Source organism: Pongo abelii, chromosome 13 (genome assembly GCF_028885655.2).
Source record: "Pongo abelii isolate AG06213 chromosome 13, NHGRI_mPonAbe1-v2.0_pri, whole genome shotgun sequence".
Lineage (NCBI taxonomy): Eukaryota > Metazoa > Chordata > Mammalia > Primates > Hominidae > Pongo > Pongo abelii.
Window position 1 is genome coordinate 118,957,902 of NC_071998.2, and position 19,020 is coordinate 118,976,921.

At 43.9% G+C, this 19,020-nt stretch overlaps 1 protein-coding gene across 1 annotated transcript in view; it reads left to right on the forward strand.

Annotated features, from left to right (window-relative positions):
* STXBP1 (syntaxin binding protein 1) overlaps nucleotides 1–19,020 on the forward strand; it is a 78,950-nt gene that overhangs the window by 20,684 nt on the left and 39,246 nt on the right. Inside the window, 1 exon segment of the mRNA NM_001133100.1 lies at nucleotides 17,945–17,994. Within this exon segment, the coding sequence (NP_001126572.1) occupies nucleotides 17,945–17,994 (50 nt within the window).

Sequence of the window (19,020 nt, forward strand, 5' to 3'; positions counted from 1 at the left end):
GTAGAGACGGAGTTTCTCCGTATTGGTCAGGCTAGTCTTGAACTTTCGACCTCAGGTGATCTGCCTGCCTCGGCCTCCCAAAGTGCTGGGATTATAGGCATGAGCCACTGTGCCCAGCCCTGAGTTTCTTAACACAGCAGAGCCTCTGGCTCTTTTGACCACTTGTTTTTCTTTCTCACTGAGAGGAAATAGAATCTCCTAAGAGAAAGAGTTTCGGAACACCACAAATCCAGGAATTTAATACTGAACTAGCCCTCAGCTCACTTTGAAGCAGGAAATCAGGTGAGGCTAAGGTCATGCCTTCTGACTGGATATACCCTCCCGGACCCAGGAGACATCCTCACCTGCCTGGACCCCGGGAGGCATCCTGACCCTTGCGGACCCCGGGAGGCATCCTCACCCTCCTGGACCCCAGGAGGCATCCTCACCGGAGCAATCTTTGGTATAGAACTTTTAACTAAATTACACAGTGTGGAGAGACAAGCGTCAGTCATTTCTCCACCACCCACTCAGTCCCTGGTGGAAGGCAGGCAGCACAGACCTTCATCCCAACGCATGAGGGGAATATTCAAATCATGCCTTAGGGGCACAGGGAAGGGAGTCAGAGACTGCCCCGCCTGTGATTTTGATACAAGTAGATAGATGATCTGAGAGAACAGCCTCTGGTCTAGACGATTTCAGTGGAAAAGAAGAAGAAAGATCCATGTGGAAACTTCGTAAACGTTTTATGAGGAGAAAAGACAAGTGTAGCATATAGGTAAAGAAGACTAGCACAGAGAAAACCATTTATCATTCTAACATAAAATGATCAACCAAGAGCTCAAATGTGATGTAATGTGAGGTAACAGAATGAGGTGGAAAATGGGCTAGCAGGGGAATTCAAAAACAGCAAATCATGGCATTGCAGAATGAATAAACCAATTTTACACCGTAAGAAGCAGAATCTTCGCTATAAAATATGGAAATTGCTTGAGAAATCACGCAGCCTGCATATTCATGAGCATTAGTGTTCCCCGTGTTTCTTTTGGATTTTTCATGTCTTCTCTTCCTGGAGCTCCACCTCCTTCCTGTGCTCGATCTTTGGCCCCAACCCCAAAAGGATGTTTTCTTTTCCTGGTATCTTACTGTAGCCAGTTCCACAGGTTGGGGAAAGGAAGCCCTCTTAACACTGACCCTTTGTGTGTGTGAATGGGTGGGTGGGGCATTTCCTGCCTTCTGGAAGCTTCCCTGGGGCTTTTGTCTTACATGGGTTTGACATCTATAGCATGGCTGAATTGAGGGTTCCAGAGGGAGCGTGAGCTTATGGCCTTGTCATGTTGTGTGGGACTAAACATTTCCTAATATCTCAGATCTGTAGACCTGAAGCAGGCTAAATCTTAGAGCAGAACAGATTGGGCTGGTCAGAATCTTGGACTTGAAAATAAAACAGAGCTGAACTTGGTGACACGCACCTGTAGTCCCAGCTACTCAGGAGGCTGAAGCAGGAGGATTGCTTGAGTCCAGGTATTTGAGGCCAGCCTGGGCAACATGGTGAGACTCATTTCAAAAAAGAAAAGAATAAGATGGCTGTCACCACCATTGTCATGGATAAATCATGTGATCTCTCCTGGATTCGGTTTCTTCATAAGATAGACTGCATCAGAATTTCTCAATCTTGGCACTATTGACATTTTGGGCCAGATGAGCTTGCGCCTTGTGGGATGTTTAGCAGCATTCCTGACCTCTACTTGTAGATTCCCATAGCATCCCCTAGTCGTGAATATAAAAAATGTATCTAGACAATGCTGACCTTCCCCTTGTGGGGGCAAAATCACTCCCTGTTGAGAACCACTGGACTAGGTGATCTTTTTTTTTTTTTTTTTTGAGATGGAGTTCTGCTCTTGTTGCCCAGGCAGGCTGGAGTGCAATGGCGTGACCTCGGCTCACTGCAACCTCCACCTCCTTGGTTCAAGCGATTCTTCTGCCTCAGCCTCCTGAGCAGCTGAGATTACAGGCAAATACCACCATGCCCAGCTAATTTTTTGTATTTTTAGTAGAGACAGGGTTTCGCCATGTTCGCCAGGCTGGTCTCGAACTCTTGACCTCAGGTGATCCACCCACCTCAGCCTCCCAAAGTGCTGCGATTACAGGCGTGAGCCATTGTGCCCGGCCCCACTGGACTAGGTGATCTTATGTCTCCTGTCTGCTGCTGGGTTTCTGAGATTGTATGAAACACTCCATTCTTTTCCTCTCTCTTTAGTTTTAGACTCATCTTTAAGTCCTTAGGGAAACTCCCATTCAAGCCAAGAGATGTGATTTGGAGCCATTAAATGCTGCATCTACCAATTTAAGATGCTAGCCACATCTTGGGTTCCTGCCAAGATCAAGATACATATTCTGGGTTTCTGCAGTTGAAGGAGGAATTCCTGCAGCCATCGCAGAGTCTGTAGTAGGAGCACAAGCTTTTTTCGGAGACACAGATGCGGCCGGGCGGGTGGCTCACGCCTGTAGTCCCAGTACTTTGGGAGGCCGAGGCGGGTGGATCACCTGAGGTCAGGAGTTTGAGACCAGCATGACCAATATGGTGAAACCCCATCTCTACTAAAGATACAAAAATTAGCTGGGCATGGTGGCAGGCGCCTGTAATCCCAGTTACTTGGGAGGCTGAGACAGGAGAATTGCTTGAACCTGGGAGGCAGAGGTTACAGTGAGCCGAGATGGTGCCACTGCACTCCAGCCTGGACGACAGAGCGAGACTCCATCTCTAAACAAACGAACAATAAAACAGACACAGATGCAGGTTGACAGGCCAAGTGGGCATTAACAGATGAGGTCTGCTGCTGTTGGTAATGTATAAGGGCAATGTCTTTTCTTTCTTTTGTGTTTCTTTTTTTTTCCTGGTCAGCTGTAGTCATGTATCTTTTTTTTTTTTTTTTTTTTTTTTTTTTTTTTTTTTTTTTGAGATGAAGTCTCACTCTATTGCCCAGGCTGGAGTGCAATGGCACGATCTCGGCTCACTGCAACCTCCGCCTCCTAGGTTAAAGTGATTCTCCTGTCTCAGCCTCCCCAGTAGCTAGGGCTACAGGCGTGCACCACCACACCCAGCTAATTTTTTGTATTTTTAGTAGAGATGGGGTTTTACCATGTTGGCCAGGCTGTTCTTGAACTCCTGACCTCAAGTGGTCCGCCCACTTCGGCCTCCCAAAGTGCTGGGATTACAGACGTGAGCCACCGTGCCTGGCCCAGGCTTCCCAAATAACTGAATGCTGGTATCACTGTGGTGTATAAAAATGGTCCTCATTTTCCAGTCCTTTCTTTTAAAGATGTCCTTATGTAGCAGAGCTTTATGTGGTGAGAGCAGTGTTTGCTCCCCTGGAAGGTTACTATTTCACAATTTTTGTCTTTCTTTGGTCTTTTTGGTTCAAAATATCAACATAACTCAATAGTGTTGATGACAATAAGCTGTTGATTTTAAGAAGATATGAATTATTGGGTTTCCACTTTTGATTGATTTTTCCATTTGTGTGTATTTTGTAACTTCACAGCTCCTTTTATCCAAGGAACGTTGTTTCAGGCAACATAAGGAAGAAATAATTTCCCTTTAGAACTGAGGGGAGGTGACTGCTGCCTCTAACAGATACCTAGGAGCTCCTATTTTTCATCTCCACTAGCCCTGGTTTGAGATTTTTTTTTTTTTTTGGAGATGGAGTTTCACTCTTGTTGCCCAGGCTAGAGTGCAGTGGTGTGATCTCGCCTCATTGCAACCTCCACCTCCCGGGTTCAGGTGATTCTCCTGCCTCAGCCTCCCAAGTAGCTGGGATTACAGGCATGAGCTACCATGCCTGGCTAATTTTGTATTTTTTTAGTAGAAACGGAGTTTTACCATGTTGGTCAGGCTGGTCTCGAGCTCCTGACCTCAGGTGATCTACCCACCTCGGCCTCCTAAAGTGCAGGGATTACAGGTGTGAGCTACTGCGCCTGGCTGAAATTATTTTTATTTATTTATTTATTTTTTGAGACAGTGTTTCACTCTTGTTACCCAGGCTGTAGTGCAATGGCGTGATCTCGGCTCACCGCAACCTCCACCTCCCGGGTTCAAGTGATTCTCCTGCCTCAGCCTCCCGAGTAGCTGGGATTACAGGCACCCACCACCACGCTCAGCTAATTTTTTGTATTTTTAGTAGAGACGGGGTTTCTCCATGTTGGTCAGGCTGGTCTTGAACTCCCAACCTTAGATGATCCACCCGCCTCCGCCTCCCAGAGTGCTGGGATTACAGGCATGAGCCACCACACCCAGCTGTGGCTGAGATTTTTTTTACCAATCACTTTGAAGGTTCATGAGTTTTGCTTAGAGATTTTCTGGCTCCTTCACTTTTTGGCTCCAAACCTTATAAAACAGGGATATAAGATAAAAAAATGAGAGTCTCCCTTGAAAGAGAAAGTAAATAGTCATTTCTGTAACCCTACCCAGTATCTTTGTGGACCCGAGGTTAGGATTTGGTTTCTCGGATACTAGGCATTTATCATCAGGCACTCTCTTGGATATTGGCAGTAACCCAGGTTTTGTATGTTACAGCGTTGGACATTTGAGTCTTATGCAATCTTTGGGTGTGCTCAGTAGGCCGATGTAATCAAATCATTGTTAACCCATCTCTACACGTTTTAAAGCTTGTGACAACTCCAAATAATTAGCCCTCACCCTTTTTTCTCACTACCCATTACCCAAAAATCAAACCTAAATAGGGATGTTCTGTGGCTAACAATTTGAGATCTCTATTTTGGTCTCTCCCACTTCCCACAAATACAATTTAGATATAAAATTATGGTAAATTATTCTAGATAACTAGTAGTTAATAGAGTTACTGTCTTCAAATGAAGGCACTATGGAACAGTTTTATATTAAGCATAACTGTGTTTGTTTTGTTTTTGTTTTTAAAATTTTTTTCTAGAGACAGGGTCTTGCTTTGTTGCCCAGGCTGGTCTCTAACTCCTGGCTTCAAGCAATCCCACTTTGGCCTCCTAAAGTGTTGGGATTACAGCCATTGTGCCCAGCCAGTTTTTTGAGTTTGAATTTTAATTTTTTATCTAAAATTCTCTAATGATTTTAGAAACAGCTTTATTGGGATATAATTCACATACCATACCATTCACCCATTTAAAATGTATAATTCAATGGCTTTTAGTCTATTCATAGAACAGTGTGTCCATCATCACAATCAATTTTAGAACACTTTCAATTACCCCAGAAGGAAACTCCATATTCCTTATATGTAACCCCTAAACCCCCCATCTTTCCTGCTCTAGGCAACTACTAATCTCCTTTCAATTTGTATGGCCGTACCTGTTCTGGACATTGCATCTAAATGGCGTTACGCCATATGTGGTCCTTTATGACTGCCTTCCTTTTTTTTTTTTTTTTTTGAGACGGAGTCTCGCTCTGTCGCCCAGGCTGGAGTGCAGTGGTGCAATCTTGGCTCACTGCAAGCTCTGCCTCTCGGGTTCACGCCATTCTCCTACCTCAGCCTCCTGAGTAGCTGGGACTACAGGCGCCCGCCACCACGCCCGGCTACTTTTTGTATTTTTAGTGGAGATGGGGTTTCACTGCGTTAACCAGGATGGTCTCGATGTCCTGACCTCATGATCTGCCCACCTTGGCCTCCCAAAGTGCTGGTATTACAGGCGTGAGCCACCGTGCACAGCCATGACTGCCTTCATTTACTTAGTGTGTTTTAAAGGTTCTTTGGTCTTACAACATTTATTGTACTTCACTCCTTTTTAATGACTGAATAATACTCCATTGTATGGATATACTGCACTTACCCATTCACCTGTCAGTGGGTGTTTGAGTTGTTTCCACTTTTTGGTTATTATGAATAATGCTGCTAGAAACATTCATGTACAAGTCTTTGTGTAGACATACGTTATTTATTTATTTTTAAAATTTATTTATTATTATTTTTTGAGACAGGGTCTCACTCTGTTGCCCAGGCTGGAGTGCAGTGGCACTATGTCAGCTCATTGCAACCTCTGCCCTCCGGGTTCAAGCAATTCTCTTGCCTCAGCCTCCCGAGTAGCTGGGATTACAGGTGCCTGCCACCACGCCTGGCTAATTTTTGTATTTTAAGTAGAGACAGGGTTTCACCATGTTGGCCAGACCGATCTTGAACTCTTGATCTTAGGTGACCCACCTGCCTCAGCCTCCCAAAGTGATGGGATTACAGGCATGAGCCACCACGCCCAGCCAACATAACGTTTTAATGTCTTTAGGATATATACCTAGGAATAGAATTGCTGGATCTCTATATTTGGTTATTTGAGGAACTGCCAGCCTGTTTTCCACATCAGCTGTACCATTTTGCATTCTCACCAGCAGTGCATGATGGTCCAGTGCCTTTTTATCTTACTGGGCTTAAGGTGTAATTCCTTCTTTCTCAGACTGGACTGTAAATTCTTTGAGGTAAATACATTGATTTATATGTTGCTTGTATCCTCTATTGGCTTCAAGTGGTTATGTGCATTTTATTGTGCAATTGCTAGATACTTTGTTTCTCTGAGCCTCAGTGTTTTACTTTGTAAAATGAAGGTGCTATAATTCTTGACCTCTGAGGGCTACTGGGAGCTTTAAATGAGATGATATATGTAAAACACATGAGGAACTCTCTCCCATGTAGTCAACCTTCAGTACGTTTCAGATATTGCTATTATTATGGGCATTTTTTTTGTTATTAAGAGTAAATTAACGATTGAGTTTTTTCTTTATTTTGAGAAGGAGTCTTGCTTTGTTGCCCAGATTGGAGTGCAGTGGTGCAATCTTGGCTTGCTGCAACCTTTGCCTCCCAGGTTCAAGCAATTTTCCCGCCTCAGCCTCCCTAGTAGCTGGGATTACAGGCACCTGCCACCAAACCCGGCTAATTTTTGTATTTTTAGTAGATACGGGGTTTCACCATGTTGGCCGGGATGGTCTCGAGCTACTGGCCTCAAGTGACCTGCCCGCCTCAGTCTCCCAAAGTACTGGGATTACAGATATGAGCCACTGTGCCCGGCTGAGTTTTTTTTTTTTTTTTTCTTTCTTTTTTTTTTTTGAGATGGAGTCTCACTCTGTCATCCAGGCTGGAGTGCAGTGGCACGATCTTGGCTCACTGCAACCTCCACCTCCCGGGTACAAGTGATTCTCCTGCCTCAGCCTCCCGAGTAGCTGGGACTACAGGCTCACACCACCATGCCTGGCTAATTTTTGTATTTTTAGTAGAGACAGGGTTTCACCATGCTGGCCAGGCTGGTCTCGAACTCCTGACCTTGTGATCTGCCCACTTGGCCTCCCAAAGTGCTGGGATTACAGGCGTGAGCCACCGTGCCCGCCAAGGTTTTTCTTTAATAAGAGCTTTGAAAAAATTTTGGCTAAGGTTGTAATATCTCAATCAGACACTGGTTAAAAAATTAGCAATAGGGGAATTATCAGATGGTGGACCTTCTTCTAAGCCCCCAGCAAGTTCGTTAAACTGTTAAATTTCCTTTGAGCACTGATCACTCTCCGAGGCGATGGTGTTTATTTCTTTGTGTTTATAGGCTGTCTCTCCCTTCCACACCAGAGTGTAGGCATTTTGTTTAGCTTGCTCATCATGGTCTTTCTGATGCCTAGAAGGATGTCTGCCACATAGCAGGTGTTCAATAAATATTGTGGAATAGATGAGAAAAAATGTATGCAGAGAAAAAATTAGCAGACAGGAGACATATTACAAACCCCATGGAGGAACAATAAATCACTAGATTCTTCCTTATTAGGAAGGTAAAAATATTATTTAAAATAGGTGATAATGGGGCCAGTGATAGCCAACAGGGTTAAGTACTGTTGTAAACACTAAGCTAAGTGCTGTACAGGCAGTCACTTATTTAATCCTCACGATACCCCATGAGACATTTGCGGTCCTTCCCATTTTACAGATGGAGAAACTGTGACACACAGAGATTTAATAACTTGCCCAAAGGCACAGCTAATGAGTGGAGAAGCAGGGATTTGAACTTTAACCATCTGGCTCCAAAACCCATTTGAATCCCTTTGCTTTACTCTGTCAAGGTGATCATAGCAATATAGCACAACAAAGGACAGCTGGGATCAGTGTCAGAGTCTAGCCCATGCTAGCGCCAGAGAGACGACACGTGCCGTGGGAAGAACATGCGGACAGGGGTCCAGAGAATAGTTTCTGCTCATGCTAGAGTGACCAATTAGTGGCTTACCCACTCCAGATGGCTGTCTTCTGCAGGGAGTATCTCAATCCCCAAATTGAGACCTGGGACCTGGAACCTGGCCTTAGCTGATCTCCGAGGTTCTTTCCAATATTAAAGTTTTCAAGCCCCAAAGAATAGTTGAAAATTACTTCGCCTCCCCAGGCTACAAGGTGACATAGATCAAAAAATTTTATTAGCCTCCTGTGTTAGTGTTTATGTTTACAGTAAAGTCCTCACTAATTTGACTGGAATAAATCAGCAGGTCTCCAAGTAGAGACTGTCTTATGAATACATTTAAGGAGATTTGTGCAAATTATTGTATGTTCATACTATGGAATGCTATGTAGTTTGAAAGCATGTGGTAGGTCTGTGTGAAATGATATAAGAAAAAGTCTATAATATATTGAGTAGAAAATGTAATTGCAGAACAATGCGTATATGTGTAATATCCCAACCAAAGAGCTGTGTACATGTGCATACCTCCCCACACCTGGGTGTATGTGCCCAGGAAAGGATCTGTAAGGGCACATCCGAAACTGTTAGTGGCTGTTTTCCCCACAAGAGTAGGGAGAGGGAGGGAAATTTCACCCTGTATTTATATAATCTATTGTTTGATTTTTTTTTTTTACAAGAATGTGCTACTTTTTTATTATTAAGAACTACATAGGCTGGGGGTGGTGGCACATGCCTGTAATTCCAGCTACTCGGGATGCTGAGGCAGGAGAATCACTTGAACCGGGGAGGCAGAGGTTGCAGTGAGCCAAGATCATGCCATTGCACTCCAGCCTGGGCAACAAGAGTGAAACTGCGTCTCAAAAAAAAAAGAACTACGTAAAGGCAAAAAGTTAAAGTGGTTTATAATTAGGTTACCAATAGTGTGTGTATAAATGATATTTCCAAGAAAGGAACCTTGAGAGTACTTGGAAGGCTTGTTTTCAAGTATTTGTACCATTTCCTGCAATCTTGTTGAACATTAACTTATTCCACCTGGGAAAATGCAGTTGTTTATCAAGGAGACCCTTCAGCCCCACACGAGACATTCAGAGAAACTTGGTTGCTGTCTTTGCTGTCAGGAAAGAGGAAGACTACCTAGACATGTTGCTCCAGAGCAGAATTTCCAGCAGTAGATTGAACCTTCGGAGGCCGAGTCCCAGCCCAGTGTAAACTGGTAAAGAGTGAGCCCTCTTCCTACAATCCGGTTATTGCTGCTGTGTAAAAAGTCCTCTTGAGTTTTATGTATTTATTTCTTATCTGCTGCCTTACTAAATGTTTTAATGTTGCTAATCATTTTGATTTCTGCAGATAGATATATATCATTATTACTAATATTGTAACTCATTTTATTTTCTTATCTGACTGAATTTTTGGATACATGTTAAATAATAACAATTTTAAAATACAGACCTGTGTGCCCTGTTGTGACTAAAATGCCTTTGACTTTCTATCGGCCTCTGCTTGTGCTTCAGCATGAACTCATAGATAGCCAGAGGCCACTCTCTGCCCTCTCAGAAGGGGACGGGGGTCCTTATGTTCAACTTTATATTTTCTTTCTTTCTTTCTTTTTTTTTCTTAGTTTGAGACAGGGTCTCACTCTTGCCCAGGCTAGAGTGGTACAGCAGCGTCATCTTGGCTCACTGTAGTCTCTGCCTTTCAGGCTCAAAGGGATCCTCCCACCTCAGCCTCCTGAGTAGCTGGGACTACAGGCGTGAGCTACCACACCCAGCTAATTTTTGTATTTTTTCTAGAGACGGATTTTTGCCATGTTGCCCAGGCCAAACTTTATATTTTCATTTAGGATTCGTATACGTTGGTGCTATAGTGCCATTATTCCAAAAATGTATTCATATGTTTACTGCGGGTCAGAGAAGTTTTGAAATTTTTGGTGAAATATCCATGTAGTTTGCTATCTGAATATCTTTATGATTATTTAAAAACTATTTTAAACATTTGTTTCCTTTTTTTTTTTTCTTGAGGCAGAGTCTCACTCTGCTGCCCAGGCTGGAGTGCAGTGGCGTGATCTTGGCTCACTGCAAACTCCGCCTCCCAGGTTCAAGCGATTCTCCTGCCTCAGCCTCCCAAGTAGCTGGGATTACAGGCACCCACTACCATGCCTGGCTAATCTTTGTATTTTTAGTAAAGATGGGGTTTCACCATGTTGGCCAGGCTGGTCTCAAACTTCTGACCTCAAGTGATCCACCCACCTCAGCCTCCCAAAGTGCTGGGATTACAGGCATGAGCCACTGTGCCCGGCCACATTTGTTTCCTTTTAAGAGGATTTTTACATTATGTTAAAAATCTTGATTGGTGGAAGTTATATTTCATAATTTTCTTCTTCCTTTGTATGAATAATATGCTTTTATAGTGATGTCACAAGAGGTGCCTTTTGCAGAGTGCCTCATACGTGTCACTGGACTAAGTAAGCATTTTATCTTATTAATCTTCACAACAGGCTATTAGAGTATTATAATTTTAATTTTGCAGATGAGAAAACTGAAACTTAAAATGTTTTAAACTTGGCAAGGCACGATAGCTCGGTAGCTCACGCCTGTAATCCCAGCACTTTGGGAGGCTGAGGCAGGTGGATCACCTGAGGTTAAGAGTTCGAAGGCAGCCTGGCCAACATGGTGAAACCCTGTCTCTACAAAAAACACAAAAATTAGTTGGGTGTGGTGGTGTGTGCCTGTAGTCCCAGCTACTAGGGAGGCTGAGGCAGGAGAATCACTTGAACCCGGGAGGTGGAGGTTGCAGTGAGTCAAGATCTCGCCATTGCACTCCAGCCTGGGTGATAGAGGGAGACTCCTTCTCAAAAAAAAAAAAGTCCCAAGGTCACACAGCCAGCAAATGCCTGAACCTGGATGTCAGCCCTGGTCTAACTGTAGCGCTTCCTTGGGCATTTTTGGGGGTGATTTCTGCTTGAGCAGCCAGCATTACCCCCTCAGACCCCTGGAGTTCAGTCAAGAGGATGCCTTTTAGAAGAACATCTACTGTTGAGTCAGAATAACTCTGGAAATTCTCTGTACTCTGGATTGGTAAAAAGAGGCAGGGAGTTGTGGGCTGAGGTTGGACTCTCTTAGTTCCCTCAGCAGCATGAAGGCAACTTCTCCCAACCTGGGGAAAGTGGATCCTGGTGCCTCTGTCCTGAGCAGTGTGGTGCTCTGGGGCTACTGTGTGGAATCTTGGAATCGCCTGTGGTGTTGAGGACTTTGGTTGCACTTCTCCTAAGCTTCTGGCTCATCTAATATTAGTCATGCTACTTCAGGTGTTTGCATGTGCCCTGGGCTCAGGGCATCGGGCATCTGGCATATGTCACTGTGGAGGGCAGTTGTGAGTCCCTCCTGGGCTGTGAGGGTGGGGCTTCATAGGGAGCTGCAAGCCTTCAGCAGTCCCTGTAGCGATCCCTGGAGCCTGTGTTTTGGGACTCCAGTTGAAATATTGGGTGCATTTGAAGATGTCCCAGATCATCTTAGACCACCGGCCATTTTTCCCAGGGCATGGCAGAGATTTGCCAAGGTTGGGAGTCACCCAGGATCTAGGTGATGTGGTTGAGAAGGAACCTGCTTTCTTACTCATTTGGCCATGAGGGAAGCAGAGTCCACCAAGGTCTTCAGTATTACGGAGGAATTGAAGCTGCCCGGGTCTTTTAAACACATCCCCGTAGACTAGATGGGTGGTGGAGCAGGCATTTGGCTGTGGATACACATGGTTTGGTATGCGGAAGTAAGACCTCCTGGCTGGACCCACTTCAGAAGGCTTCATTGTTTCTCTCCACATGAAGAGGACTTAGGAAGGAGATGAAATGAGATTGCCAGGGATTGTGAGGAGGTAGCCCAAGCTACTTGATTCTTAATGCTAAACTGAGCTCTAATCCTTGTTTCCTTTTCGGTATTGGATTAGAAAAATGTAGGGCAGGATTAGAATTGGCTGTTAACAATACCCAGGACAAATATATGCCCTGAGAACTTTGGAAAGGAAATAACTTCCTAGGAATGGTGGCAGCGCAGTGGTAATTTATATGTCTTTTAACACTTCTAGTACTTGGTTTTATCTTTTGATTATATCTCTGCCTTTCCCTATCAAAAGGCAACTTAAGTGTAATTTTTTTCAGTGAATTTATATTAATTTTTAGTGGCAAGAAAATATATTCATCCTCAATAATATAATACATTCAAATAAAGAGTGAAATATACTGTTTTCTGCTATCATTGTGGCAAAGATTAAAATAAGTAAACCTCAAGATATTTTATCAGTTAGTATGTTAATTTGGAGAGCCACATAGTACTGGTGAGGGTGGGAGACATAATTTTGGAAAGTAATTCAGCAGAGTTTATCAGGACACCAGAACATTTAGATGTTTTACCAATTTATTCCATACTCAGAAAGCTACCCTGATGTAATAATTTGTGCTAAGAAAAGCCCTGGCCACAAAGATGGTCACTGACACATTATTTTGAGAGCATTTTTCTTATGCAGAAAGCTTGGGACAGCATTGGAAGGCACAAATTGGCAAGTAAAGGTTAATTATAACTTTGTTGCACAAAAATAAGCTTTTGGTATGAGTTTTTCTAATTTTCCTATGCATATCTGATTTAAAAATAGTGTAGCATGCTTTTTTCACCCTTAGCCATATATTTTGAGCATTTTCTTCCTCGTTTGTACTCATATATGAAAATTCTAACCTTAGTTGAAACCAGCCCTCCTTTCTTGCACCTGGACAGCCGAACATTATTGGGAAAAAACATTACTAAGCTGCCTGGTTTAACTTTAAATTCACGGTCATGACCGTCAAATTAGTCCTTAGTACTGTCTGTAAATGCTAAAACATTTCCATAGTAAATTGACTTTCCCAATCTCTGGGAAGATATGTGATACCTTCTTTCTTCAAAGCTTCCATATATAACACCCGTTCCCCACTCTTAGCCAATGACTTCATCTCCAACAAGGAAACCCCTCACCTCTGCCACCGTATCTCCAAGCCCATCTGTGGCTTTCCTCTCCTTCGCACAGGATGCCTCCTGTCCCAGATCAAGCTTTCCTCTTGTATCTCAGCTCCAACTCCTCCCTCTTCCTCAGGGACCTCAGTCTTTCATTGCTCCATCCTTTCTCCTGCATCGTCACTCTCTCCTTCCCTTTTGACTTATTGCCAGCATCACTAAAAATGCTATAATCTTTCACATCTTTAAAAACAAACAAATCCTACCCTTGCATCCATGTCTTTATCTACCCTGTTAGTTTTCATGCCTTTTCTCTGCTACCTTTTAAAGCAAAACTCCTTTTTTTTTTTTTTTTTTTTTTTTTTGTCGCCCAGGCTGGAGTGCAGTGGCACGATCTCGGCTCCCTGCAAACTCCACCTCCCAGGTTCAGGCAATTCTCCTGCCTCAGCCTCCTGAGTAGTTGGGATTACAGGCATGCAGCACCACGCTTGGCTAATTTTTGTTTTTTGTTTTTTGGGTTTTTTTTGAGACAGAGTCTTGCTCTGTCACCAGGCTGGAGTGCAGTGGTGAGAATTGGCTTACTGCAACCTCCGTCTCCCGGGTTCAAGCGATTCTGCTGCCTCAGCCTCCCGAGTAGCTGGGACTACAGGCCTGCCACCTAATTTTTGTATTTTTCGTAGAGACAGGGTTTCACCATGTTGGTCAGGCTGGTCTCGAACTCCTGACCTCATGATCCACCCGCCTTGGCCTCCCAAAGTGCTGGGATTATAGGTGTGAGCCACCACGCCTGGCCAAAGCAAAACTTCTTAAGAGTTGTTGTCTGTCTTGTCTTCCTCCTCTCCCATTTCAGTCTGGCTTCATTCTTATTATTTCACTGAAACGCTCGTCAAGGTCCACAAAGACCATGTCCGTCCATCTCACTGCTCTTGTCAGAGTCATTTTCTGCAGCCTTCCCTCCTGCCTCTATTTGATGATAAGTCCCCAGTGTTTCACTCCAGCTGAGGCTGTGCTTCCAAGCCCAAGAGCTAACTCTAGCTACCTATTCAGCATCTTCCCTTGAATGTGTCTTAGCTATCTCAATCTTAATACAACGAAAATAGAACTCCTGATGTTCTCCTACAGACCAGTTCTCCTTCCTCTGAAACTCCTTGAGTGCCTCTACATCAATTTCTTGGCTTAAACCAAAAATCTGGGAGTTAGTTATGTTTCTTTTCTTTTCTGCCACATCCAGTGTATCAGCTAGCCCTGTTGGTTTTACCTCCACATTGTATATCCAATCTGCCCACTTCTCACCATCTCCTCTGCCACTGTCATGCCTGGACTGTTGGAAAGGCCTCCTGACTCCACCGCCTGCTTCTGTTCTTGCCCCCTCCTTCTTGTCTCTCTGTAGCACATCAGATTACATCCTTACCTTCCATGGCTTTCCAATGCCTTTCAGATAAAATCATACTCCTTATCAAAGACCACGAGGCTCTGTATGATCTGGCCTCCAACCTCAGCGTATATCATCTTCAGTTCCCAGAAAATGTCAATCTCATTTTCCTTTTTCCACAAGACTTTGTACTGTTCCTTCTCCTTTTCCTAGTTCTTGGCTGACTTCTTCCTCATCAGGTCCAACTTGCTTAGAGTGGCCTTGCCTGACCCCCTATTTAAGTAGGCTGCCCACACCCTTTTTAAAAATCATAGCACCTTATTTATTTAATTCAGAGCACTTATGAGAAAATGCAATTGCTCTTTTCAGTTAGTGGCTGCCTCCTTCCCTACAGCAGCAGCTCCATATTATTATTTCCAATGGGTTCATAGTATTCTGTTGTACAAATGTAACCTAATTAAGTTAACCACTGCCCTATTATAGATACATTGGTTTCTAGTTTTTAACTACACTGAAACATGCGAAGTAATCTAAATGGCTATTGGAAATATTGTTGACCATGAACAATTATTCAGGCCTTAAAATCCTAGGAAGTGTTTTTATTAAAATGGGTGAATTGAGTACATTAAGTGAAAAAAGCATAATATAAAATTATATATCTACAGCATGATTTTTTTTTTTTTTTTTTTTTTTTTAGTCAGAGTCTCCCTCTGTCACCCAGGCTGGAGTACAGTGGCATGATCTTGGGTTACTGCAACTTTGCCTCTCGCTTAAGCAGTCCCACTACCTCAGCCTCCTGAGTAGCTTGGACTACAGGTGTATGCCACCATGACTGGCTAATTTTTGTATTTTTTGTAGAGATGGGGTTTCACCATGTTGTCCAACCTGGTGTCTAACTCCTGGGCTCAAGTGATTTGCCTGCCTTGGCCTCCCAAAGTGCTGGGATTACAGGCATGAGCCACCGCACGTGGCCAACATGATCTTAACTATGTAAAAGTGCATAGAAAAAGCTAGTATGAAATAAACTAAAATGTTAATTATGCATTTCAAGTTGACATGATTACAGATAATTTTTCTTTTTGGTTTTTTTTTTTTTTTTTTGAGACGAAGTCTCACTCTGTCATCCAGGCAGGAGTGCAGTGGCTAGATCTCGGCTCACTGCAACCTCTGCCTCAGGGTACAAGCGATTCTCGTGCCTCAGCCTCCTGAGTATCTGGGATTACAGGTGCGCACCACCACATCTGGCTAATTTTTTTGTATTTTTATTTGAGACAGGGTTTCACCATGTTGGCCAGGCTGGTCTTGAACTCCTGACCTTAAGTGATCCACCCCCGTCAGCCTCCCAAAGTGCTGGGATTACAGGCGTGAGCCACCGCGCCCGGCTGTTATCTTTTTTATTTTAAGACAGAATCTCGCTCTGTTACCAGGCTGGAGTGCAGTGGCACGATCTTGGCTCATTGCAACCTCCGACTCCCTGGTTCAAGTGACTGTCCTGCCTCACCCTCCCAAGTAGCTGGGATTACAGGCATGCACCACCACACCCAGCTAATTTTTGTATTTTTAGTAGAGACGGGGTTTCACCATGTTGGCCAGGATGGTCTCGATCTCCTGACCTCGTGATTCACCCACCTCAGCCTCCCAAAGTGGTGGGATTACAGGCATGAGCCACTGTGCCTGGCCTGATTGTTTTTTAAGCACACGAGTAATACATTGAATTTTTTCTTTTCTTTTTTTTTAAGATGGAGTCTGGCTCTGGGTCTGTCGCCCATGCTGGAGTGCAGTGGTGTAATCTTGGCTCACTGCAACCTTCACCTCCTGGGTTCAAGCAATTCTCCTGCCTCAGCCTCCTGAGTAGATGGTATTACAGGTGCACACCACCATGCCCAACTAATTTTTGTATTTTTAGTAGAGATGAGGTTTCACCATATTGGTAAGGCTGGTCTCGAACTCCTGACCTCAAGTGATCCACGCGCCTCGGCCTCCCAAAGTGCTGGGATTACAGGTGTGAACCACTGTGCCTGGCCAGAATTTTTCCTTTATACTTTTCTGTGTTTTCCAAGTTTACTGCTGTGTGTGTGTGTGTGTGTGTGTATGTGATTACTGTGATTCAGTGATTACTGAAGATAGTCAAAAGCAGATTTAGGAACCATCGAGCCCTAGAGAATTGTCTAACTGAAGCATATGTGCTGAAAACAGCTCTTGCCCTTCAAGTTGCTCCAGGCGTGTGTTACGCAGGTTTACAGAGTAGCAAGAGTGGACTTTCCTATGGAGCCTCCACAGCTGGTCAGGTGTGTGTGTGTGTGTGTGTGTGTGTGTGTGTGTGTGTGTGTGTGTGTGTGCGTGTGGTGTTCTAGGTAACGGGGCTCATTAAAATGGTGATTTGGGGATAAGAGTGCTCTGGAGATGTGCTCAGGGTTGGCAACATTTCACAACTGCTCCTCACATCTCTTTTTAGAGCTTGAGGAGGGCTCATGTGGCCTGAGGCACTGTCACAGCCTTTTACCCACTTAACTTTAGGCAGTGGTTCTCAAATCTGAGCCCTTTTGGGGGTTCATGAGGTCAAAACTATCTTCATACTAAGACCAAGATGTGGTTTGCCTTTTCATTCTCATTCTCTCACGGGGCACAGCGAAGTTTCCCAGATGTTATACGTTTCAGGACATACTGGCTGCAGAAGCAGGTGGGAGAAGCCAGAAGTAGACAGGAGAATGTCTATGAGGCCAGACATTAAAGAGGGTTGCAGAAGTGTAAAACAATGCCACCTGTCTCCCTAAAAATGTTTTATTATGACAAATATATTTATTTTTCATTAAAATGCAATTAATTTAACATATGAGTTTATTATCTTAAATGAATTAATATTGTTAAAAATTTCTCAGTTTAGTTTCCAGTACGATAATTAAGAGTGTAAAGAAGTTATGAGACCAAAAAGTTTGAAAACCACTGAATTAAGGAGACAGGAAGAGAACCTTTTTTTTTTTTTTAATTTTTGAGATGGAGTCTTGCTTTGTCGCCCAGACTGAAGTGCAGTGGTGTGATCTCGGCTCACTGCAACCTCAGCCTTCCGAGTAGCTGGGATTACAGGCATGCGCCACCATGCCTGGCTAATTTTTGTATTTTTAGTATAGATGGGGTTTCCCCATGTTGGCCAAGCTGGTCTCGAACTCCTGACCTCAGGTGATCTGCCCGCCTCAGCCTCCCAAAGTGCTATCTTGTTCATCACTGAATCCCTAGCACCAATTACACGTGTGAGCCACCGTGCCCGGCTGAGAACTATTTTTATGGTGGGTTGATTATGGCTCAGTAAACCAGTTAGTGAATTGCATGATTCAGAAACACAAAGCCTAAGGTGGGAAATGACCTTATCTAACAGAGAGGTGTAGACGTCTTTGATATTACATTAATTTCCTCTCTCTCTCTCTCTCTCCTTTTTTAGAGATTATGCATGATGTGATAAAGAAGGTCAAGAAGAAGGGGGAATGGAAGGTGAGTAGAAAGTACAGTTAATGGGCTTAAGGTGAGTTCACATGGAAAAATCAGAAGGGGATGGAGTTGGAGGAAAGTTATAGGCAGGAATGAGGGCTTTTGCTGTGTCCAGAGAGTATAGAATGCTCCTGGATTGGAGAAAGGTGATCTGCTCTGCCTCATATTTCATATGGTCTTGGTTAAGAAGTCTGTTTGTCATAAAGCTTATCTTAAAGACCACCTGGTCAGGCAGTTAGCAGTGGAACTCTTTTGTTCAAACAAAATATTACCTGGAACCCATTAGATAAAGCAGAAGAAGGTATAATTCTGCTGGCTCTGGGAGAGGAAGAAGAGGCCTTCTTGCCCCTTTGTGGCCATAAAGCATCTCCATGGAGTCCCTGTACAGTTTGGGCTCAGAGCCCTCATCTGGTCTATCCTCATTGAACGTAACTACATAAGACAAAAATAGTAAGCTTGTTTAATCATATAACATTGACAGCAGTGCTGGAAACTATAGGGTACTTGAAACAAGTATTTAAGCCAATCAAACTGAGGGTGGGCCGGGTTCCTGGAGTGGGTGGTACAGGAGTGGCACCTGCTGCCCCCTATACATGAAGTCAGCATTTTAAGGACTACTTTGTTGTCTGAGGCCGAGAATTACACTGGCCAGAAGAGTGTGCAGTTTTACTTGATTTTTTCTGCATGTTGCTGAAGAATTTATACCAACCTTTCTTGCCCTCAAGTTTTCCTGCAGTCAAAAGCCCATGCAGTTTCAAGTGCATTGGGCCCAGGAACAACAGAGCTGATTAGTACAGGAGGATTTTGAAGTCTCACCCAGGGCCTTTGTCTTAACCAGCACATCTGTCCTCACCACCCAGAAGGGGAGGCCGTGCGGTGGGAACTCTTTAGCATACCTTTCTCACTTACCCTTCCCATCAGTTGATGGGCTTGTAGACCTGTGAATTTTAAACTAATCTTGAGGAAGCTGCCTTGTATAATAAAAACTAATTGGCCCCTATACTGCAGCAGAAAGCTTTCTCATCCACA